The sequence below is a fragment of the Pempheris klunzingeri genome, chromosome 24, assembly GCF_042242105.1.
Source record: "Pempheris klunzingeri isolate RE-2024b chromosome 24, fPemKlu1.hap1, whole genome shotgun sequence".
Lineage (NCBI taxonomy): Eukaryota > Metazoa > Chordata > Actinopteri > Acropomatiformes > Pempheridae > Pempheris > Pempheris klunzingeri.
In genome coordinates, this window is record NC_092035.1 from 3589512 (window position 1) to 3615963 (window position 26452).

At 45.3% G+C, this 26452-nt stretch overlaps 1 protein-coding gene across 1 annotated transcript in view; it reads right to left on the reverse strand.

The window, feature by feature from the left end:
- pard3ba (par-3 family cell polarity regulator beta a) overlaps positions 1–26452 on the reverse strand; it is a 135552-nt gene that overhangs the window by 90095 nt on the left and 19005 nt on the right. The window contains exons 3-8 of the mRNA XM_070855632.1: positions 19674–19851; positions 11795–11901; positions 6183–6265; positions 1934–2020; positions 1626–1751; positions 197–660 (exon numbers count right to left, since the gene is read on the reverse strand). Coding sequence (XP_070711733.1) covers positions 197–660; positions 1626–1751; positions 1934–2020; positions 6183–6265; positions 11795–11901; positions 19674–19851 — 1045 coding nt within the window. The remainder of the gene's footprint in view (positions 1–196; positions 661–1625; positions 1752–1933; positions 2021–6182; positions 6266–11794; positions 11902–19673; positions 19852–26452) is intronic.

Genomic DNA, 26452 nt, shown 5'->3' on the forward strand with positions numbered 1-26452 from the left:
ATCTCTCATAAAGAAAGTAGAAATGAGTCGTAGCATTAGAGGCCGAGATATCTTCACTTTTAGCCCAAAACACTCAAGCCTACATCTCCCAGAATGCAGCATGATAAGGGTGTTTGCCAGGTTGATCTTTCAAGGCCCACACCCACAGTCTGTGATGCTGGCTTCTCGTTCAAATCCCCAACAGAACAGAATTTACCTTTCTTCAGATCAATCTTTATCCTCTTGCCGCCCCTCCTGGTGGTCAGGTTGGCCAGGCTGGGCAGACCAGGGCTCTTACTGGCCAGGGGGCTCTGGCTGCGGGTCCTGGGTGTCGGTGAGGAGCTTGCTGCCCTGGCTGGAGGAGTGGGAGAGACCCTCTCCAAGGAGCCGTGCCCAGACTGGAGCTCCGCTGGTGGTGTGTTTACTGCGGCTGGCTCTGGGGTCTTGGCACGCTTGTCTGGTTGCCTCACGTCTAGTCTGGCGTTCTGTTTGGGTTCGGGCTGGGAGTCGGTTTTAGCGCGGCTCACCATGGGACTCTTTGCCTTTGCGGAGGAGTCTTTGGCATCGCCAGTGAAAAGTTGACCTATCTGGTTCTTCTCGTAGCGTGGCTTGTTGGCCACGGGGAGGACCTCCAGACGCACGGAGGACGTGGTCATGGCTTGGCGGAACACTTCCTGTGACCTGGGGAAAGAAATTAACAATATTCACATTTTTCCTTTTATACATATGAGTGAAAGTTAAGTGGCCATATCCACTCATATCGTACTCTAATCTCTACGCTAATTTGCCTTGTGGAGCTCTAAAAAAACACAGAAGGAGAACACAGACAACTGGAAAGCTGAGAGTGAGTGCTTGTGCGTCGTTAATGGAGCTGTATTTCAATTTGGATCAAGCGCGGAGTGACTCTTCCAGCTGGTTTGGGACACTGAGGTCCCTATCAGATGGGGGAGACCTCACAGCAGGCTCCTGTTGCAGCTTTAATACACTACTATCAGCACAACATTCACACAACACAGTAAGATGCAGTTAAATGGACCTATTCAGCTCCAGAGAAAATAGAGGAAGAATGTGTGTGCTGGTAAGAGGGGGGGGAATTAGAAACACGTACAGTCTTCCGTGAGAGTAGATGTGGCGGCGAGATAGGAAAGGCAGCGAGTGAGAAGGATTTGTCTTTGGCTGATAAAGGGTGCTACCAGAGTGGCAGGTGAGGTCTCTCACTACAACACATCCAGGTAACAGACTTCTCTTGTTTTAGCTGCTGTTGACTGTTGTTGCTACAGACCAGCGTGCTAAAATACCACAATTAAGACTTTTTCTTGTAAATATGTGCTGTACAAGCTACAGTCTGTACTCATGAGGGGACGCTGTGTTTTTGCAGGTCCAAGTCCTTTTCTGATGAAATGATCTTAGCTGATTGCGTTAGAAACTTTCGTGCATATCATAAAGGTGTGTAAAAATACAGTATCGTATCTTCATGTCTAGCGCTGCTTCTTTCATATTTCGGTTGTATTTACAGGTTGTCAAGGTAAATTAGTCAACTATTTAAAAAAACAGATTAATCGGGTAGCTTAAATGTTGGAAAGGTAACTAAATTCGAGAAGAGAGACACCCTCCAGCTCACCCACATGCCACCCCAGCATGCTTACTGTGTAAAAGTCTTGTCCTGGAGCGGCGTGCCGTTGATTTGGACGATACACTCGTCCTCTTTGAAGATATTCTCTCTCTTGGCGCGGCTGTTTGCCTCGATGCCTTTAATGTGGAGGCCCAGGGTCCTTGCACAACACACAGTGTACAGTGAGCATGAACTCATGGAGGTAAACATATATGTGATTACATGCCAGTGCTGGAGTCTTATTTCTGTAAGTCAACATTGCCATCTGCCATCCTCATGAGTGTCTCATTGATTACAAGTGGATGTGGTGGGAGGAGAGTGTGTGTGTGTGTGTGTGCTCACCGTCCACTGAGAGAGGAGCAGTAGGGGACCACATGGATACCCAGGGGTCCCCAGTCACCCGGAAACGCCACCGTCCTCGTCAGGCTGCTGTCAATGAAACACACACACACACACACACAGTCAGATGAGCACACGCAGAGGCATCTTTGAAGATACAGAAAAATAGGATGCGCATAATGTATCACACACAATCATAAAAACACTGATGCAGTAATACGCGGCCGCACACACACACACCCAGCATTTCTATGTGCAAGCTCTTCAAAATCCATTTGCATTTTCCTCGAGGCGACACAGATAGGGATACAAATTAGCTTACAGGTAGTCCTGCCAAGCATTGTGTGTGTGTGTGTGTGTGTGTGTGTGTCTGGGACGCAGGTGGCTACTTCACCCTTTATCTACCTGCTTCTCAACCACCCAATCTAGCCGGTGGACAAAAGAAGAGAGCAGGAGATAAAAGAGAAAGACAGATAGAGATGAAACAGAATGACTTTCTCTAATAATCTCTGCGGGGCCCTGAACTGTGGCTTTTACCGGCAGATAAACAAGGACAATACCACTAAAGACGGAGAGGAAGAAGGCTGCTTTTGATACCGGGCGGCACACAGGGGGGACCCGCATGATGGGAGCGTGGTAGAGGAAGATCACAGGAGATGGCAATCTGTTGTTTAATGCTACAAACACATATACGGATCATTGCTGTAATCACTGGAGCCGCATTATATTAGTGAGTGCAGCTGAAAAGTTGGTTTTAAGCCTCAGAGTTTCAGATCACAGCAAAGTGGAAACCGGGTAAACAAAATTCTGCTTTTCTTTGAATCCTCAGGCATGTTTCTTTGCATTGGCTTTTGCACTATTTAGAGAGATACTAATGATGTGTATTTTTGGTAAGAAGACTGACTGAATGGTTCTAATTTGTAAGGATGACCAATTATTTCTCATTATTTCTACTTCAAACAGGTTGGCCTTGAGCGAGACCCTGAAACCCAAACTGCTCCTCGTGGAAAACACTTGGCCCCGTTGGTCAAAATAATATAATGTTTATATTATGAGCAATAAAGAACCTCTAATTTGGAATGAGCTGTTGATAAAAGCTATGAATCCATGTAGTTAAATGTACCAAAAACACTTGCATGGAATAAGAAAAATGTCTCAAAGTGAAACCAAAACTTCCCTAAATCCAAAATAGTTTTTTGTTCGTACTATAGAAGGCAGCAGAATGATGTCTGCCTCAATTTGCCTGATGGAACAACTAATTTTCTACAACTTCAGAATAAGAAGCTATAATGGCCCCTCACAAGAAATAAGAAAAGACTAATAAATAAATAAATAAAGCATGATTATGCAAGATTAAATACTATGAAAAACTGTAAGGGTATCCCTCGCACACAAACAAATAGTGAGCTGTTGTAGTTGAAGTTGAGGAAAAAGTCCTTGAAAGAATACTCCTCACTCTTACATTTCTAGACCATTAAAGAGCCTTTAAATGAATGCTCCTTACAGACATTCGTTTCTCCCTCGGCCTCTGAAGTACATGTGAGAAGGTAATGAAGAATGGTCCAAAAAGAGCAATCTCAGGCAGATGCCAAGAGCAGAAAAGTATTGTATTCACCACCAAGCTGCAATGCAAAAAAAAAAGAGTCGGAGTAAGTTAAAAAAAAAAAAAAGGGGAGCAAGTCTGAGAACAAAGGCAGAGAAGTTCAAGGTTTATGTGCTCTGTACGCGTGCACAAGCCCAAGGACTAGCTGGGATCATTATAACACACTCCTCTGTCACTGTCACCGCGCTCTCGTTAACCTCTGCCAGGGTCACACACACACGTACTGTACACAAACATCCACACACTCACACACACGCATCCAATTTGCATTCTTATTGCTACATCTATTGCACGCTCACAAACACCATCAGTCACATTCCTCTAAATTGAATTCACAGATACACACATGCATCAAATTTACATCTATTAGAGGACACAGTTACATCTAAATAACACATGTGCACACACACACCCACACACACACACCCACACACACACACACACTTCGAATTTACTTTCAGTAGCCTGGGTAAGACAACCAGGCCAGGACAGGACACACACACACACACACACAGGTACAAAGCTGGTCCTGAATGATGTATATCTATTCACACAGTGTGTGTGGTACAGACAAACACACACTCGCACAGCTTCAGCCCATTTACATTCATGTAAAAAACAAACAGCGGCACAAACAAGCTCATCAGAGGCAGCCGTAGCTTGTTAGTGCTGCGCGCTAATATGCAGAATAGCTCCGCTCACCCGTTTTAGCATCCCACTGACACAAACACAAACACAGTCATTCCACTGGGTGGGGGGGGGGAGAGGGAGGGAGAGAGAGAGAGAGGGGCGAGGGACAGTGGGACGGATGAAAAGAGCAATGAGGAGTGAGACAGATGGAGCTCCCACTCTTGGTTGACTTCCTCTACATCAGCGGAGGCCGAGTGCCTAACAAACTCGTGGCCGGGACTCGCTGAAAGTGTGCCCTCGCTCGCTCACCGCGGCTTCTTCAACTGCCAACCATCTGTTACCATGGCAAACTATCTGTGAGAGCCGTGCCTCCATTGTATCACAGTGCTGTCAAGACACCACTGCACTGTAAAACGCTGAAAAATCACCATCTGTCACTCCAGCCAAGTCTTTTTCCTGAGCGCCCGTGATTCTCTCCGGAGGTTTCTTTTTAAAGAACAGTTTTCTAATCAGAAAAGAAAATCGGTCGGCTGCAGCGGAGGACGCTGGGAAATTATCTCTCCCTCTTGTCGCAGGCTTGCCGGACGAGACAGGTGAAGGGGTTGCGATGGAGGGGTTAATTGTCGCCATAGTTACTGCGTGACTGACAGCCTGGGGAAATGAAGATAAAATTCCCATCATGCCAGAGGTCTGCGAGTGACGTGCCCAAAAAACAAAGAGGTGGAGGTTGCCATGGTGAGGTGTGTGCTCCCGCGTACAGGACACGCATTCGCCTGTACACACACACACGTGCGCACACACACACTCTCTTGACAAGAGTCTTGCTTTCACAGGTCAGTCAGTTGTGCTGCTGAAGCAACAGACTTCTGTTTGATGCTGTTGATGAATAAACACCGACAGGCGGATGAATACGGCTCTTCACTGGCCCTGAAGGAAATTGTTGGTTAATTATAGGAATTAGGTGCTTGACAGAAAATTAATTGCGTATGAAAAACAATTTTGTTGATTAGTTAATTATTGCTGACTTTCATACCATTATTTAAATCTTTACCTTTGGGCTTCAGACTGTTGGTCAGACAACACAGTCAGGGTTAAGACATCAACTTGTCTTAACGTGATGATTATTCTTCACAATTACCCGACAATTTATCAAAACTAAATTACTCTTTCTTTGGTTTCCTGCTAGTTTCAAATGGCCTGTGTTCTTTTTTTATCATTACAAGAGTTATCTCATAATGAAGAATGATTTGAATGTGAACAGTTTCACATTCAAAGTAACTTCGACTCCTCATCATCACCAGCTTGTCTCACTTCACTTCAACAGGAATAACCACCACTAATCACAATGGGCAAATAAAATAGCAATACAGAATTCTTTACAACCTCTTCCGATATATCTCACATCGCACCACTTGCATCATGTGGAAGCCTCGCTACCACCGTGGGCGCATCATCTGGGACTGAGAGACTGATCAATCAAATGAAAAATCAAGATATTAATCAATAATGAAAATCATTAGGTGCAGCCCAACTCCTTGATATGTTTACATCCCCAACCTTGCCTCATCGACTGAAAATGCAGCCAAAGCATCTGCTTTAAACTGAATTTGGGGCTGTTTTTAAATCTGTCAGAAACCCTTTAGGCTCCTTTAACATTTTATTTTAGCACTGATGATGTTTTGATTCAGTGAAGCACGTCCAACTTCTCATCAAGTTTCACAATAAACGGAGTAAACACTGCTCATACATTAATGTCTACTCTATAGAGGTGAAGTGAATGGAAGAACTCACCTACAGATAAGAGCCCCCCCCATCCACCAAGTACCAGGACACATCAACATCCACACACACAGACTGTCACGCTTACCCATGAGACTGTTTAATCCAGTCAGAGTGTCAGGCTGTCAAACAAAGACTGGAGTGTTAATCCTAGTCTGCAACACTGTACCGTCTCCAGCTACAGTATGATCCGCCTGCAGCCCCCAGGACATCCACAAACACACCTACACACACTCTTACCTGAAGTTAACTTGGCTCATCTTGGCAGGGGGGTCGTCTGTGCGCAGTTGGTCCAAAGCTCCTTTCAGCACATGGTTGGTTTCCTGTTTTAAAACAAAAAACACACAGACAGACACGTTCAGTCAACATGATGATAATGGCTGCAGTGACAAATTAACAGCGTCCACATTTACACACACACACACACACACACACACACACACACCAAACAAACAGAAGCCAGTCAGCGAATACGAGGAGGCCCGTCACCAATTAGCAAAACAATCTAACGCCGCCATCAATCACCTTTGCAGACAACGAAGAGAGAGCGACCGCCGGACGCTGAGCTCCCTACCCCACGCCGCTGTCCTCCCTTCACTCTATGTATATTTCTATCTACCTCTCCCTCCCCCTCCCTCCATCCATCCCTGCCCTGTGTCAGGCAAGCCTCTATTTTTAAGTCGACAAAATCAACAACCCCGGGGGAAACGAACAAAAAGGAAGAGGGAGAGAGAACTGTGGGAAGAAAAGGAGGGAAACGACGGCGTCAAACTGTTGCGAGGCGCTCTGACACACTCAGGAAGTGGGAGAGAGAAATTGCCCCAAATCGCTAAAGACAAGAAGGGCGCAATTAGGTCCTTCTGCCTTGTCACTTTCATTGTGTCACCAGCACTAATGGCTAAAAAGCTCCCCGCCCACCAGCCCGCTCCTTAGCAACCCCCCGCCACACCCAACTCCCCGATGGACCCTCTGTCACACACAGTAAATGTACGCTTTATAACACGCACACCTCCACAATTACATTCCCTGCAAATATTACCAACACGTATCAACTCTGCACAGCTGCAAACACAAAAATGGTATATTCATGAGTACACACACACACACACACACACACACACACACACATATATATGCTGCCTCTACAAATAGTGACCCACTTATCTGGGCAGTGCGAGATTACCGCACAATGGAGCGCGTGTGTGCGGGGGCAGGAAGACGAGCTGGAGGCTTCATTGTTGCTGTGCATCTTCCCGCAACGCCATTAGCTAACACACAGACAGGCTTCCCCCTCCCACAGTACGCACACACACACACACACACACGCTCACCGCAGAGTGCGGTGCCGACAAATAGCCTTTGGGAAGCACAAGATTGGCAGGAACACAGGTGAAGACATGTGTACGCTCATCGTGAACACACTCGCACTTGTTGTACATCCAGTTTTACAGGGATTGGAGCTTGAAACTGAATGACAGCACACATTACGACAACATATATGTCTGCTTTACTGCAAGAACAGTACATGTGTTATATAAGACATGACATCTGGGATCACACACACACACAGACACACACACACACACAAACCTGCCTTTCTTTACCGCTTTAAAATGAAGGGATCACACCATAATGCCCAGTGTGAATCTAATCCCTGATTGAGAGCACTCGTGTTTATCTAGACATAAAAACAGCAGCTTTCCTCTCCGGGCACCCTGCTGGTGTTCAGCCAATCACCTCCAAGAAACACACAAAGGGAAAAAAATACATCAGTGCCATCCCCTTTCCTCCCAGCATGGCTCAGTGGAACCTTAACCTTGGAAGCATCACATATAGAGGATTATTATTACTGTTGCTCTTGCACATTACACATCTCTATGGTTTTTATTTTCATTACTATGGATGCTTCTACATATACCACTTATCAGCTACACTGCATTGACTCTATTGTCAGAATAATGCTCAGCTCCACCAGAGTGACTCCTGCGACGGCTTCAGCTGACGCTTTGTCTCCCATCTGTGCTTACACATCAGTTGACACTTCAGCTTCTTGAACAGACAAAAACTTTTTTCTGCACTTACAGTCGCGCCGACACTTGAAACATCTCTTAACACTTACACTTCCAACGCCGCTCGGTACACTTCAACTCCCATCAGCACTTTCATTTCAGCTGTTAGTTACCTCGGTGCTCCAACTTAAGCTGCAACTTCAATTTTGTTTAAGTGCTTCAACGACGACTATGATTTCCATAAGAATACAGTTGGAAAGCTCCACAGAAAAATCATTTAACATTTAAGCCGTTTGAAATGCAGTTTTACACAATCTCTTTTCTGCACGGAGTGATTTGAAAGCGACAGGCTTTGTGGTCCCCGGATGAAGAGTCAAATAATTTGTTAAACCTGTCTGGAGGCCTGTCTAAGCACAACTAACACGTCTGTCTGCTCGGTTACTGTGTTGCACGCCGCCACGCATGGCTTTGTGTTTAGGCTGCTGTTTGTAGTCGGAGGTGTGTGTGAGTGACAGGGCGGTGTGCAGACATATGAGAGACGAGGTGTTTCACGAGTGTGTTGTGTGTGTGGTTGTTGTCAGACGGATGAGTAATGAGGTGTGTGTGCCTTTCGTGTGTTCTCCTCTGAGTGCTGTAGTCATCTGCTACACGTCAGGCGCTTCAGAGATAGGGTGTGTGTGTGTGTGTGTGTGTGTGAGAGAGTTTTTTTATGTACTGTGCATGCACTGCAGGATCACAGCTTCAGTGTACCACCCGGTGTTCCTTGACCCTCATCATATCCATCACATCAAGTGACTGCTGTGTTCACACAGGAAACCCAAACTAACACACACAAACACACAAACGCAGCGAAACCCTCAACGGACGGACACACAGCATCCAGCTGCTCGCATGAGGAACACACAGACGGCAGAATTTAGCTTAGCTAGGTTAGGTGTCAGCTTTTTACATCACGGCTGAAGGAGCACCGGACTCACTGTAACATATTAAAGTCCGACATTTCTGCTGTGTTAACATGTATTGCATCACTGCACCTCGAGGTGTTGAAAAGCAGCCAAAAACGTGGGAGGCAGAGCGAGGGCGCAGCAGAGAGAAAGCGGGTGAAGAAACATAACGAGGACCGGGAGAAGGAGAGCAATGGAGAGAAAGGAAACAAACTCACCATTCACTGCTGTTAGCGGCTAACATTAAATGTCTTGTTTATTAGCTTCGTACATGGCAGGAAGTCCGAATCAATTTAAGGGCCGACGGCATGTTTAGCACTGCTCAGCCTTTTGCCTGTTTCATTAGCTGTTCTGATAAATAGAGAAAGACTGAGAGGTATGTGAGTAGACTGAGTGTGAATCAAAGATGGAGAGAAGTGGGCCAACCTTGGCCTTCACCATAGCAGGCAGTAAAATCAATTAAAGGGGCAGGGCGCATATTTATCACTGTATCAGCCTTAATTACACTTTATCTAGCTTTCAATACTTCTTCCAAGACAAAAAGGGACAGAAGTGTGTGTGTGTAGTACTTGTAAGTGTTTAGATGAGTGTGTGGAGATGGTGTGTGTGAGGGGAGGGTTGCAGAGGAGTGGTACAGTGGATGAGTGAGGATGAAGTGATAGCGTATTGATCTATGGGAGTCCATCAGGCCCTGGACTCAATATGCCCAAGACCTGTGACGGCCTCCTCGCCCCTCACACACACACACACACGAATAAACACACACATGTGGACACTCACACACACCGTGCGGCAACAATTATTCTTTGTTCTCCTCTGTGTCATACGTGGATTACACAGACTGGGTCCCAGGTCTTCAACAGACTGTTTAGTTCATAGATGACTGTACTTGATTGTTGTGCTCCATCTGTGAAACCATCATTCCTGTGAGTGTGTCAGGGTCTTCACACATTCCTAAATGCCAAACTAATTTATTATTAGTTTGGCAACCATCATTTCACAGAAATAATGGTTGCCAAACTAATAATAAATTAGTTTGGCATTTAGTTATTAATAATATTTAATACCTGAGCCAAGATAAATCCTGAAAGCAGCAAACACACCTATATAGATTAACTCTAATAAATAACTGGAAATGAATTATGGGACCTGATGTCCAATCACATGCACTACAAACTATTCTCTTTAGTCCTGTAAGAGCCATGCTGTACTGTCAGGCTGTACTAAGGCAGCTAGATGCTAACATCACAATGGTAATGTGCAGATGTTCAGGTATAGTAGTAGCCATGATCATCATATCAGCACGCCAACATGCTCTCCTGTTCTTCCAGTTTTTGATGAAGCTCATAGTCAGGGCTGGCTCTGGCTACGCTGCTGTAGACTCACACTGCCGGGGGACTTCCCATGATGCACGGAGCCCCTCTCGCTCTCCATCTTATGCATCACGTCCCATTAATGAATGTTACTAACTTGGTATCTTCCCTGCAGTTCTCGTCTCGCAGGTTGCTGGATGCCTGCCCCCCCCCCCAACATGGATGGTTGTTAGACCGCATGTCGCTGCTTCTATTATTACGATTAGTCATTATCCATCATTACTCATGTTCTTCATTATTAGTCATATCCATATTATTACTATTCTTGTTATTATTGCTATGATTGTTGTTTCCGTGTAACTCTGTCCCTCTCTCTCTCTTGCTCTCTCTCTGTGTCTCTCGCTCTCTACACCCAACCTGTCGGTGCAGATGGCCGCCTGCCTACGAGCCAGTCTGAGGTTCGGTTTGAGGTTTCTACCAGTTTAAGTAGAAAGTAGTTTCCAACATCGTAGAACATTGTAAATAGACTAAACAACGACATACCGACACCTACCAGAGTCTAAAGAGCAACAGTCTGGTTTTAAATATGGCTGCTGGGGTCTGAGGCAGGGCTTCGTCTGTCAGGAAGCACAGATGTAGATTTTGTTAACGGCTGTACGGACATTTTCAGCCATCTATAATGAGCCTGTTCACTGTGGTCGTGCCGCTTGAGGGGTACGAGGCCTGATGTTCTGTGGACAGATAATATGGGCTCTGTCACTGTGTTTACTCGCCGCCCGCTGATGCCCGAGTTCTGCTTAGTCACTCCTGTGTCAAACACGGCGGGGGTGAACAACAGGACTCCCTCTCTCTCTCTCTCTCTCTCTCTCTCCTCCCCTCTCTCCACCTGAGCTCCCCTAACACAAGAGTAGCAGTGTGACCTCACGCAGCCTCCGTCCTGCCCAGCACACACACACACACACAAAGCCAGTCACAGAGGGACAAGAAAAGGCAGCAAACAAAGTCCTCCTTAATGGCGGCCTGTTTGGAAAAAGAAGGAGAGCACTTGAGAGGCAGAGCCTTTCAAAGTGCAGCCTGGGGCGTGGAGCCGGACCCACAAGAGGAATATTCACTGGGTTTCTCTGACATCACCGAGGGAGTGACACACACCAGAGAGATAATGTTCATCTCTCCGTTTCTTTTTACATCTCTACCTCTTTTCCATTGTGTCTTGTTGTGATTAAAACATTTTGCTGTCCTTAAGAGGTGCAGTTATCTTAAGAGGTCCTGCATGATTTAAGTGCTTTTGGGCTGCTAATTAATCCACACTGTAGTGAAACACACCAATGTTGGTATTCATATTGACATTTCTTACTAAATAGATAAAAATCTGAATTTCATGGGTTGAAAATGGCTCAGCACACCCCCCCGTCCCCTCAGGCTCTTGCCCACTTTTGAAAATGATGCAGTGGGTGGAGTTCAGCTCAGACCTGGTGGAGTCACACTTTAAATTATAGGAGTTTTTCAGCTAGAAATGCAAACTAATCAATGAGAACTAAAAGGTACTAAAACAACCTTTTCCTACTCTATACATATGAAATGCTCACCGGTTGAGGAGAACCGCCGCTTCGGTCATCAGGTGGGGGGGTGACCGTCATCTCATGGGGCGGGAACAAGGCCGAATCACTGCTGCTCCTCACCAACAGAGGTGTGTCTGGGTGGAGAACGATAAGAGATAGAGACAGAGAAAGAGGGGATGCTGGAGGTCAGTCAGTCGTTCATGTGGATGAGGACACCTCCATGTCTTTTATTTGACAAATCATATTATATGTGATTTCTCAGACGATGAGCACTGAGGATTGTGCACCACTCTTGTTGTACAAAAACCCATAAAAGCAACTCTTGGTGAACCAGTTATTTTTACTGTAAACCATGCAAATGTCTAAATCAAACTCTCTCCTTAATCTGGGCATTTGCAGTCATCAACTTATTAGTGTGCAAGTAAAAGAGAGAGGGAGGCGAGAGGAGAAGGAGCTTTCTTTCATCTTCTGGCAACTTTCACACTAAGCTGCTGGCCTGCATCTTGTTGAAATGAGCATTAGGGAGGCTCAGAGGGTTAGAGAGACCCCTGGGGCTCTCTGAGCTATCCAAAAGCACTTGACACCAAAGCACTCAAAAAATGAAAATCTGTTGGCACCTGAGGATGAAACTTAAAAACAAGGAAAATGGCTGAAAATGGCGCCTGATTGAGCAAAGCCTATGGATACGCTGAAGAAAATGGACACAGGAAATGATGAGGGACATGGAGTGTTAGGAAAAGAACATCAAATACGAACAAATCTGTTCCTGGAAGTGTGGAGTTAAGGGCTATAATTCATTTTTAGATGACTCACAAACCCTTAGAGTGGACTCGCAACCACCCAACTCTTTCAGCAACACGCCCACATCCACTTTGCCCACAAACACACACATAATCACATGTGCACACACTTACCACAACCCTTCCCCACGGCAAAGGAGCTGGGAGAGGGAGAGGTAGCATGGGCAGGTCTGAATGCACGATAAAACAATTCAAAAGAATCTAATTTGGACCTTTGTGCTGCCGCTTTCTTTTAATATCCACCCCGAGGAGAGCAGGCTGGTATTCGTGGGTGTAAAATCGGTGGCAGGGTGTTTTCAAATTTAACTCGACAGAGGAGAAAATAAAGACAGGGTAGAGAGTGAGATAAACAAAGCAGGAAGGAGAGCGCCAAGAGATAGTGACAGGGAAGGAGAAAGCCTAGAAAACTGGGAGACACAGAAAGGGAAGGCAAACAAAATTCTCTGCTTTCCTGTAATCAATCTCTCTTTGGAGGGTCAGTGACAGGGTCCTGGTCTAACGTGGTCAGAATAGAGAGAGCAGAGGAGGAGAACAAGTAGGAGGGGAAGAACTGGCAGGGGTCTCTGTGAGAGTGTGGGGTTTGTGATTGCAGGCAGATGAAAAATGGCCCTTCCAACCACCCCGGACACACGTGACAACATCTTTTAAAGGCTCAAACGATCTCCACATGTTCGGTCAATCTATGTTGTGTTCCGGCTTGTCTCATCATTCTTATTAATGACCATAAATCAGTCGTTCTCGGCTGGACTGGCAGCCTCACCAGCCGCCTGGAAGTTTCAAAGTTGTCAAAAGGCACAAAAAAAAGATTCAAAATGTTCTTCTGGGTTTTTTTTCTCTAGTTTCTTGTTTCTGAAATCAACAAAATGTGGTCTAATCTGATTTAGAAAAGCACACTTCACACAGAAATGTCAGGCAGAAGCTACATAGAAAACAATTTGATTTGCAATAATGAAATGTGCTTTGATTTAACACAGAAACATCTTGAAGACAAGGTACCTTCTCAGAGCTGGCATCAAAGCGCATCAGGAAAATACATCAGACAGCCTCCAATGTATCTACAGCTTCTGCTTTTCTGCACCTGATTATCTATTAATCTTGTGTGCATTCAAAATAGGTCAAAACACTGCAGGTATGTTAAAGGAGTTTAAATGAGTCTTTTGTTAAGGTGTGTTACGACCAAAAACAGAATTTTAGAGGCGGCAGGACTGCACATATATCGCCAAAAGTCAAAGTTGCAAGTGGATATATTCCCAAATTCACCAAAGGTGGCACGAATTGAGTCGCAGATGCCCCCGGGCAAGTTTAAAGTGTTTAAACTTGAGCGATAAATCTGTGTTCATGCAGAGGCTTTTAGAGTCCAACTCGTGAATGTGTGGAGATAAGAAAACGCGGAGAGGGGTCTGGAGGAATAAGTCAGAGTGAAATGGGAGTTCATGGTCGACTCTGAGAGGAGTCAGAGGCCGAGGCTGAGCTGTGGGCACGCGGTACCCACACAGGGTCAGCGTGTGAGCTGCTAGCTAGCTCGCAGCCAAAGTCGATGACTGATGAAGAATGAGCAGCAGGATGTTCGCTCAAGTAACTTTACTCAGACTATTACAGGGCAGAAGTCAGCGTAGTATACTTATTGTATAGTTGTCGCTCTGCTCATTTAACTATAATAAACAACAAAAAACTTTAGGTTTCATTTCTCCTTCACTGTTTTACCCCTGAATCACCTCTTAGGATGCTTTTCAAACTTTACTCCACTCATATTGCTACTTCCAGACAGCCCTGCTCCTAGCTCTTTACATTGTCCAGACCAACACATGCAAAAGTTTATAAGTTTAGGAGGACCATGAATAGAAAGCAGTAAAATTTAATGGATGGTTCCCTCTCCCTCCTGTACCCACCTGTCTATTACATTCATGGCTGGTGAAGGCAGATAAAAATACACACGTGTACAATGAACAGCAAGCACGGATCAGGTTTTAAAAAAGTAACACGTACTCACGCACATTCGTTTTGAGCCGGCTCTGCTAAAATACTATAGATCTTTCCCACCATATGGGAAAAAGTTGACTCAGACCCTCACACAGTGATGAATTGCACAGCATTAAATCAAACTTCAAGGACAGTAGGAGCATTAAGTACCAAAGCACCTTTACTACTGCAAGGCCTGCTGGACTCAATAATAGCAGCTGGTGAGGCTGGATCCTGGAGATTTTAAAGAGAATGAGGAACGGTAAGGACCAACTTGTTTCCAAAGTGGCTGTAATGGATTTTCAAAGTGAGCTCCACAAATAGGCTACATCACCACACACACATATGCACACATATACTTCACCGCAATGTCAATGATGCGACTTTGTTAAGTGACCGAGGCCGCTTCATGGTCACAGTCAGGGTCCATTACCCAGCGGTCAGCCCCATAAATCCTCCTCCATTTATCCATCCGAGTCAAATCTGCCTCCATCAATCCTCCGGCCACTTTGGCCCCAGAGCCCGACCATGTGAAGGAACCTCAGGGTCGCTAGCTTTGACCTCTGACCTGCGACGACCTCCGGAGGGTTAAGCGGTGTCACCGAGGGTCACAGATATTGATGAGTCTGACAGTTGTAGCTCTCTTAGGTCAGCCACCGTTTGGTCGGTTGTAAACAAGATTGCCTCAGAGTCATTATTAATCAAAGGTGACTGGGCCGGTGGAGTCGGTGTGGACTAGTACTTAGAATGTACCTTTCTTTTGTTTACATGCCTGGAAAATTATACCAAACCTGAACCAAATGACCTCAAACCTCAACATTGTGGAAAACAGAATGGAGACAAGGGATTTACCAGCATGTTAGTTTCATGGATTAGTTTGAGGAACTTACAGTTTCCTCAATGCAACGCCTCTACTCTATACCAGTTTTTCAAGTTTTTGTACTTATGAGTCATTCTGAACCCAAAATATGTAAGAATAAGGTCCCTGGGTGTAAAAGTCATCCTTTACTCAAAACACTGAGGCCTTCTTGGGGCCTCCAGCACAAGAAATGCAATAAAACATAGTATTAGGTTTGGTAATTCTTCTATTTACACATCATGAGTGTACCTGACGCTCTTTCAATAAGCTCATCTCTCATGAAACTAGCTACCTAAAGCAGTGCAGAGTCTTTAGAAACATTCCTATAAGAGATGGAATGTGATTTTATCACACGTTTACAGTCTAAATGCAGCATTTGACCAAATTGTTTCTGATGTAGAACAGATGTTACCTTTAATCAAATGACAAAAATGAAGCTGCAGCTTAGCATGTGTAGCCCTCTGTGCAACGTGAGCAGTATTTTCATGTATTTTAAGATCACAGGCATTTTCTGACTTTAACATGCGGTCTAAGACTTTGGATGCACTTAAGGTTTACCAATTTGATGGAACTGTACGGCCACAACCACGAGGCACCCTGCAACTTTAAACTGACGTCACCCAAACTCATGTCAGTGTCCACCTCACCACCAGACACACAAATGGCAGCACACTGAGACACGCCCAAGTCTTGTTCCACCCTTATCTTTCCGTTGAGATTTGTGTAATTGGAGAGGCCTGAAGAGGCCTTGTGAACTTTGCCAGTTCTGTGTTTATCTGCCTCCAACTCTCCATCTGCGGTTCTCTGCCTAACTAGGCTGCTTATGCAATTCTGGAAACACAGCGGTTTATTTTAAGAATTTCCTCTTGTTTTCAGTTCTGTGAAAGTTCTGTCGCGCTGCTGTGCTAGTTCACTGCCAGGGCAGGATGAAAACAAGGATGCATCATGTTTCAGGGTGACTCTGTGTGACTGTGTGTGGGTAATCAGCATGTACCTTTGTTTTTCTTTGACTTTTCGTGTGCAAGCATGGATGTATCCTGTGTGTGCACATTTATCATGAGCAGTGACTGTGCTTCTGTGTGTCTTTATATGTGTGTGTGTGTGCTGATGCCACAGGCCAGGGTGGTCTTGTTTCTCTCTCAATCGATAGGGCAGCCCAGCTCAGGCTGCTCATGGGATGATGCGATAAGGACTCTCTTCCTAGAAGTGTGTGTGTGTGTGTGTGTGTGTGTGTGTGTGCGTGCAACAGCAGATCAATGCAGGTCTAATCATCCCACTGGGGCAGTGTGAAGTCCAATCACCTTGTTCAAACAAGCAGCCCGACCTGACACACAAACACCGTGAAGCCTGACTGATTACTGAGCTACTTCTGGTCCCGTCCGCCACCACTCAGCACGAACACATGCACGCCATAACTAGATTATTCTGAACAATCAGATTAAGTTAATAGTGTGATTAAAGCATTCATGTGCTTTGAAGAGACCCAGTTTTCCCAGCAATCCCAGTTTGCGTGACTGTCAGGGAAGAGTTGTAGCCTACGTGACTCTTGTTATTACCACACAGCTGCAAGACTCACTGCAGTTAACTGTGATTTTCTTTGGCAGATGAGCTCCTGAGAATGCTTCAGTAACACAGCTATCAGGTTAGGTTTCCTCGAATGTTGACTTTAATTTGACTACGATAACCTGGTAAAGTGTTTGCATACATGACCGCTGCGATATTCTGTCAGCGTGTATTGCTTTTATCTAATCTTGTTTAACCCTTAGAACACTTGGCTTGTCAGGGTTACTATACATGTTTAAGGAGTTTTTATGGGGGGAAAAAAGGATGAACACAAATTGAAATGTTAAACTGTCCAAAGACGGTCATCACAGTCTCTAGAGATGAAGTTATTGCAAACGCTCTGGATACTAGATGTGACGTAACACCCGGCTAGCAACCGCTGTTGCTCCAGAAAAACAGAGAGCAAACACAGTCAGACACACACTCCCCTAAGACCTTCCTAGCAGTGGATGGGTGAGCGGTTTTGGGTGTGCTGGGTTGTTTAACTTGCATGCTCCGGTTCTTTTGTGAGATTGTGTGTGTGTGTGTGTGTGTGTGTGTGTGTGTGCGCGTGCATGTCCGGATGACAAAAGCTGCCTTATTGAATCAGTCTGGCTCTATATGAGGGGCGTCACAGGGTCACGTCATAACCAAGTTAGTCAGGGTTCAACAGGGCTGGAGTGCAGGTTGAAAGGAGGGGGGCAGGAAGAGGTCCCACTGGGTTAAAGACAGGATGGGGGGGGCGTTGGAATTAGTCCATTCATGCTCGGCTGAACCCTGGGCATGCTAACAGGCTACAGTGCTAATCTAGTTAGAGCTGGAAGCCATGCAGAGACGGGGAAGGGGAGGTTGGGGGTAGAGAAGGTATCGAGTGGGGGTGTGGGGGGTGATGGGTCAGGGTCTAGAGGGCCGGGTGGTTGGGCTGGATGGCAGGTGGTTGAAGCTGAATAGTAGAGTAGGCACAAAATGACCTGATGGGGAGGAGAGAGGCCAGATAATGGGGCATGAGGCAGAAATGGGCAGAGGGAGAGGGGTGGCAAAGGGCAGGTGTGTGTATGTGTGTGTATAGGGGAGTCACACTGCTTCTCTATAGCCAACAGATGGAGAGAGGGAAATGAAAGGGGTGACAGGGTGGCCCAGTGATTAGACAGACCCTTGTTAAATCACATCCAGGCTCATTTACTCCTATATCTGCCCCTTTATCTCTCACTTTGTCTCCTGTCATTAAAAAAGAATGAAGCCAACACACTGAAATAGAAAAGAACGACATGTACAAAGAATAATCATGCTGTAGATTATTTACAATAACAAAGCATCTCCAGGCAGAACAGACCGTAGTCCAGACAGAGCAGATATTTCCCCAGAGGCTCCCCCAGGCTCCTGAATGACTAGTCTTGTGATGATGTTTCCCACTGGAGATGCTCCGTGACCCACTAACTTAATCACTTTATTTCCTGACCGCAGAAGAAAAAAAAGGAGTAAAAATGCCATTTCTTGCTCATTTTTATATCATCTGCACGTACGCTTCCCTTTTAGTATCTGTGGAAGTGACCTTGAGCAAGTCACTGAACTGTTACCAACCTCTGAGGTCTTTTTTTTTTTGCTGGCCGTAACCTCTGACTCCACAAACAAACAGAGAGTCCCGGCAGGCGTTAAGTAGACAAAGAAGATAAAAACACATACTTCTTATTGCAATATGATCACTTTAAGGACAATTTGTTACATCTATTCAGTCATTATTGTGTGACTCTACACACTTATCCTCAGATAAAATCACTCTGGATAAGAGCAACAGCTAAATACCAAAGAGTGACGAGAAGCAGAGAATAGCAAAAAATAGACTATCAGGGCTGAGAGGGGAGAAGGTGGGTGATGCTGCACAGCAGGATGAAAACTTTGGATCTTAAAAATATCTGCTTTTCATGAATGTTTGTAGCAGCCTTATCAGGTTTCCCTACGTCGGTCTCAGGGTGATTGGCTGTGCAGCGACACATTACAGTGAATATAAAAGTAAATTGTGCAACAGGAATCTTGTACTTGAAATCTTGAGAGATAATGAGAGTCACACACTCACTACGTGCACACCAGGCCCGGAGAGGCTTGGTCATTCTATAAAATGACAACGACATAATGAGCCAAGCATTCATTTATCAAGATATTTACTATTTCAGGGGCGGAATCGGAGTATATCCATCACTTTAATGGTGCACAGAGAGAGGCTTTTGTCAGTAAGGGAGGGATAAAGACATGACAAAGACAAAATGAGGGAGCAGTGTGGCTCTTATTAATATCATGTTCATCATGTTGTTCAGTTAATAGACTCCCTCTTACCAAAATGTGACTACACAGCTAAGTATAAAGCAGTGGCAGGCCAGAGGTGAGTAGTGGCGCGTAGTTAAGTCGGTCTCAGATGTGTAAATGGACTGAAATGCAGATGTAAGAGCTTTTCTAGCCTTCCTGGACCCTGAAGCGCTGCCGGTCTGAGTAATGTGTGAAAACAAGAACAAACTAAGCAAACACAGCATCTGTTTTCACATGTCATCACGTTACGGGCAAGAATCTCCACACGGTGGGTTCCGCTTACATCTGTGCCATAAACGTGCTGTCTGACTCTCTCACATGCGGTCCACACCTACACTCTCTCACCTGCACGAAAATTATGAAAGTGTTGATTGAGCATCGCGTTAGTTTGTTCCTCAGAAAATTCTGTTCTACACAAAGAGTATTTACAGCAGATCTGACATACTGGCTTTAAGGATGGCCTCGTTGACTTCGATCTCTCCCCTGGCTGGCTCCTGGTACATCAGGTGGGGGTAGTAGTGGACGGGTTCGGGGCTGGGGGCCGAGCTGGAGTAGCCGTTGGACATGCACTCTCTGGGACTGTCCGTCCTCCCGCGCTGGACTTCGTCGAACACCGCCACCAGCTGGAAGAGACGCACACTGAGTCAAACTGTGCCCTCCATATTCGAAAAACATCAAAACACAGTGTGCACACCATCTGAAGTGAACAAGCCTTTTTCCAGATAAGCGTGACAGTCGAAACAATGAGATTTCTGGCATGGGAACAAGCCAGAGACATGCAGCCAGGTTATGTAGCATTTCCACTGTGCCGTGATCACAGTGAGGCTTTTATGTGATTTATCTTGCCAACAGTGGGGATGCAGCCTGCTTCATTCTGCCAAGTGTGCAGATGTGTGTGTGTGTGTGTGTGTGTGTGTGTGTGTGTGTGTGTGTACGGCAAGCAAACAGAGCTGGATTCACAGCTAATTCGCTCTCAAACCTCTTACAGTGCATAAGACACCAGCAGATGCCACTTCAGCCGCATGATAACTTTCTTCTTCTGGAACAAAAGGGAGAAATCTGACCGGCCAGTTCAGAGAAGTTAACGCACACGGCGAGGCGAGGCGAGGTGTGCATGTATGAAATTAGCAGTCAAATGAGATCTGACATGAGAATGAGAAGCTGTCAAACACAATGACACGGCTGCCACAATGAGACGGCGGGAAGAGACGGGGGCGGCCAAATGAACAGGGGATGGAGGGCAGAGGAACGACAAACAATCCTAATTGAGACAGGGACATGATGGCAGATAGAGCGAAGGGGAACGTGTGTGTGTCTGTGTGTGTGTTGATTGTGTAACTGTGCAATCGTGGCTACGTGGTTTGATAAATGGGCGCGTGGCGGCGTGACGCTCTCATTAGACGGTGCGAGCGAAGGAAATGACCACTTAATGAAAAGCAATAACCGCAATGGAACGAGGGATGGAAATAAAAACAACAGACGAGTGGAGGACGTCAATTAACAACAAAGGAGCGCAGAGCCCGTTAGTGTGTGTGTGTGTGTGTGTGTGTGTGTGTAAACAATAAGCACGGAGGAGGCGGTGAAATATGGATCATCCATCACGCTGTGACGCCGCCTCTCACCTCAACCTCCCGTGATTCAATATCCTCATGACACCTGGCCAACGCCATGCAAAGGAGATTCGTCTGCTGCATTGGAGTGTGTGTGTGTGTGTGTGTGTGTGTGTGTGAGAGAGTGTGTGAGCATTAGAGAGAGTGAGTGGAAGGAAAGATGAGGGATTGAGGGGCTGGCAGATGAGGAGAAGAAGAAAAGAAAAAACCCAATGCCAGGAAAACAATCTGATTGCGCCGCTTGATGGATGCTTCTTGAGCTCTTTCTCTCTTCTTTATCTGCTCCCCTCCCTCTCTCCCCTTATCTTCCTCCCTCCCGAACCTCCGTCTCCCTTTCTCCAAACTCGCTGACAGCATCAATCAAGGAAGAAGTCTCGGCGCGTAATGTGATGTGCGCGAGCGCGAACACGCCGAGCGAGCACGCACGAAGACAAAGTGATGAGCCACCATCAAAAACGATTTATGCGTTTTGAACAACAACAAGTTCTTCTGTGTGAGCGGAGGGGTGATGATGATTTGCTTTTCGGGAGTTTATTTTTTATGGCTGACACAGGCAGGGAGTGGGGCTGATGAAGGCCGCCCTGCTGCTTCCACTCATCACTCAATCAAACACAGAGTATCAACAAAATGAATCATGTATTGCTTCATTTGGAACAAGCTGAAGTATAGAAAAATGGACCTTTTGAGGCAGTTTAGATGTGGAGCTTCCACTGCTCTGTAACTCATAACCTTTAGCTTAACCCTGTCCAATCAAAGGGACGGCACCTGGTGGTGGCATTCTCACTGAAAATGAAAGATCTGACAAATCAAAATTGTTAAACAGTGACTAACTGAGGTGACAGCTGACGGGTCGAGTCAACGAGTCAGACTGAGGTGAGAAGAAGTGTGTCAGCGTGTTAAAAAGCTTTTTATTTTGAGCGGTCACTTTCTGACAAGATTGAGTTTGAATTCAAAGCAGCCAAAAAAACGTGTGAACTCATGTAATAGTTGAATGCTGGAATATGTGTCCTCGAAAGCTACTGAATAGCTTTGCTTTAACTACTAAGGCTGGTTTTGGACTTCTCATTACTGATTATATTCATGCCGTCTTTCAGCTGTTCTGCCATCATTAATACTGGGACATACAGAGAAAGGAGACTTGGGGAAAGCTTGTTTTTCAAAAGCAAACAGTGGTTTGAAATTCAGTCCTTTAAATTCAGAATCAACATGCTCTTTTGGAGGACCCTGAGCCTCAGGATGAGGAGCACCACCTCAAAAGGTTCACAGCATGTTTACTTAACACACAGGTTTCCCTGCATCCCTCCTGACTGTGATTAGTATTCCAGGAAACAAATCGCCTTATTTTTCCTGCTGCGTCTGTGGGGGGATATTGATGTGGACCTGGGGAGTCTGCATGTCAACTACTGCTGAATAATATGACCCCTTTGTCTCATTTCCATAACACACAAACAGTCACACTCACAAACACACACCGATACCCGTGCCTAATATAAATGACTGAGCCCTCTATATATTGACATGTTATGATCGTCTGTAAATCAGGACGCAGCATGTGTATCCGTCGTGACCAGACTAGCTGGTAAAAGGTGTGTGTGTGTGTGTGTGTGTTGCAGAGCCAAAGCGATTATCATGACATACATGAAAGCCATGTACAATAGCATGCGCGACGCTAAGACACAGAGATAAACAGTGCCTGTGTGGATTCTCACGCATACACAGCGCCGGGGGCCCAGTTAGGAAATGTTGCAATATATGTGGCCTGCGGCAGACAAATGCACGCGGATTTTACTAAATTTCACAGGAAGGCGAGCCTACACCCACCCACGCATGTGGTGTAATTTGGCTTTGATTAACCAATGCACTCATTCAGATTGTATCAAACTGTTTTACAATGAAGCGATTCAGTTTGGTCAGTATATGGAAATACTGTGCAACGATAGAAACGTGTTCATCGATCCCAAGTGATCTTAATCCCACTTTATTTCGCCAATCCACCTGCCTTTTTCAGGATTTGGCTGATTTTGGCAGACATGGAGGAGGAGAGTGAAACAGTAAACACTGAGGATGGGGGGGGGGGGCATGAAGCCACGCTGGTATTCATTTGCACCTGTTATCCTCAAAACCTGTTAACACTTGAAATTACTCATTTGGAACCTTCAACCTTCTATTTTGAAATAATTATAGTTTTACTGTTGTGAGTCTTTTGTTTTTAAGGCAGATCAAGGAACTAGGAACCTTTGGGGTAACTCAATATTTTCCCACCACAAGGACCAGACTTCGCATGTGTGAATACACCATGTCATTACATAGCTCAATAAACATCCCTCCAATCACGTTTATATAATCAGCAATGAGACAAAACTGACTCAGTGGTTCCTTGATGGATTATCAAGCCCCTGGATGGATTACAAGAAGTGACAGCTCATCAGAATGGCTGAACGCTGCTCTACAAGGCAGTTTTAAAGGCAAGTCACCTTATACACCCATTACACAGATATTATTAAATGACATATGAGGGTCTGCAGACTGTCACAGCACCTGATGTATTATTTCAGCCATCCACTATTAACCAGAATGTTAATTTTTATGACCCACTGTGCCTGATCCCTGGACCGACCGCGTTGCCCACGGCTATAACTGCAACCTGCACATCACTTAAGTACAGTTTGTGTTTTTTTTGGTCATTTGTGCTTTCACACGTCGGCGTGCAGTGACAGAAGAGAGCACAGACATGACGTGTAAAAACAGCCGGCGCTTTTTCATACATCAGTCGTCTAATTTGCCTTGTCTGTGGGTCTTTAGATGGTGGAAACGGGGACGACAACAGGCTGCAGGAACCTTTCAGTACTTTGAAAAGAATTCCCAGAACTAAATGTTCCAGGTACTTTAGGTGGATACTGCAACAAGTATCAACTGAAGAACAGTTTTGTAATGCAAGGTCTATGGCTCCAAAGCAGAGTTTATCCCCATGGTAAGCCAAGATATTCTTATAAATAAATAAATAAATCTTTGCAGGCAGCAGGGTGTTGTGAAGCCATACAGCAACCTTCCACCCTGCTGAGGTGACCTTGTGCAGGACACCGACTCCCCACCAGTTTTTCAAGGCTGCTGTGCTGTGACCATTGACCCCCCCCGTCACAGGAGGGGAGGAGAAAACAGGATTTCTTCTCTGTGATCAATAATCTTCCACATTATTATGATCCCCCATTACTGAGACTGTTTTCACGGCAATCAGGTACAGTTTGCTCGCACTGTGGTTATGATTTTTGCATTTTTAATAGCCAGTATATGAAATTATCCCATCTGTTGTAAACAGTAGATGGTGTTTACATGCTGCAACTCATATATGGAACAGATGAGGGGTTTTAATAATTGATGTACTTGCAAAGAATTAATCAGCCAAATGTAGCACGTCCCGTATTAGACACACAAGGGAGGAATCAGTATGTTCAGCATGGACAAAAACACACACACACACACACACATTTGCAATCAGGGATGTTCACGCAGTGTATAATGCCACTATTTTAAAATACCACGGATACACAAATGGTTTAGACAGTATGTGGACGGTCTCAGACGCACACACACACACACACACTTTTCACAGTAAGAGGATGAACAGTGCCACCTTGCTTTAGTCAAACACTACTGCATGCTGGTACCAGTCAAGCCTCTGGCCTTTACATAAGCATCGGCAACACACAACCTCACAAACAAACATACACACTTCCCTGTTTCATTCGCAGTACTAATCAACCCATTTTTCTTCACCTCTCTCATCGCTGTCTAGCACTGCTGAGTGTGTGTGTGTGTGTGTGTGTGTGGTAACAGTCTATTGAGATGCTCTGCTTTTGTGCTGTTGTCATTTATCTTACGACTGTGCCCCCCCCCCCACTTCTCCGTTTTCTCCCTCACACACTATTCTTCATTCTTTCTTTGAACGAGAGATGCATAATTCAGAGGGAGCGCGCAGCATCCTGACAGTAGTATGGTAACCCAATCATACACACACACACACACACACACATTTATACAGTATAGAAGCACACAGAGCTTCTGACTCACACAGACAAAACGCACTTTCTTCACTAAAGTACAGGTTTACAAAGACTATTTTAGACACGTTCTTTTCAAGCTCTAAAGTCTGAATCACAGGGAATAAACCTCCCACTTTCAGTGTCTTGACTTGACTGCGGAAAATGAAGGCCATCACTTCCTGATGATCTGACTTGATGCGCTCGTTTCTGATCGCACCGTCGCTGAAAGGACTCAAACTGCAGTTTGAACTGTGCACTAAAACAAATACTTTCCTGGCACTGTATGTGGCTCCGAACGGCGCTTTTGTGCATCTGCCGTTGTTTTTCATTCTCTGAATTTCAAGCGGCCGAGGTGTGAAGAGACCGGGAGGCCGGGCACTCACAGACGGCGACAGAAACCTTCCTCTCCGTGTATGAATTAGATGCTGTTCAACAAAGAGCAGACGTGATGTGAAGAGAATGGCTTTCTCCACGGCTGTAAAGCGTGATGAATACCGACAGTGCACAGGTACAGAGGGGTGAAGTGTCTCATCCCGACTGAGCGGAAATTTGGCTCTTGATACCCGTGGCATCATGTGAGACATGGCAATCAATTTGAGACAAGGTGGAGACAGTTATTTGCCTTTTTAAATCCAAAAGCAGGTAATTGTAATTAGTGATACTCTGTATAAAGAGCAGCGATGTTCAGGTTGCAGATTCTGGCTGAATAATCTAATTTACTTACACCATTGTGCACAACACTTTCAATATCTTATGTTCAGTTTATACCAGGAGAAATACTGTGATACATTCTTAAAATCTTTATACAGCATACGTTCTTTGTATTAACATGCCTTTTACATTTCTACTGTACTCGCTGATCTAGTGCATTTCCAAGAAAGCCTCTGTGCGCAGCTAACTTCAGGCTGCAGCTGTATTTCTGGCGCACAGAGCACAGATATACTCTGAGAACTTCACTCCAAGATGGTGTTCAAATATTCTAATGCAAGTCGCTCAGCCAGTGCACACACAAGAGAAGTTGTACGGACCACTGCACACGTGCTGTAGTGTGTCTTTTCGCTGGACTCAATTCCGTGGAGTCTGAGCTGACTGAGACGACATGACGCACATGAAAAAGCTTTTCTAGGCTCTGGGAGAGTTTACGAATATTAAAACCTTAAATGTAAAGCCTTTAAGAACTCATAACACAGGGTGATCATTGACATTTCAGGCCTATGAGAAAAATGTGCATTAAGCTGCATGGGATTTCCTTGTTGTAGTTGGCCACTAGTCTGTTACAGTGCTGGGTATCACAGCTCTATACACTCTGAGCACCTAACAACATTCTCACAAAGGCAGGGAATATCGAACGCTGGTATGGAATGCTTTGGCTTTTTGGATTTAAATCAGGAAACTTGTCTAGCATGAGCCACTATTTATTGTGTCAAAGCTTTTCATTGAACACTGATGCTGTGCACTGATGTATTCTGTTGAATGAAAAAAAAAAGTGAGAACATATTAAACATGTTCCCCAGAGTAAGTTATTGCGCAGGCATCAATATCAATACGCAGCCTTAGTTTTTCATAAAGCTGTT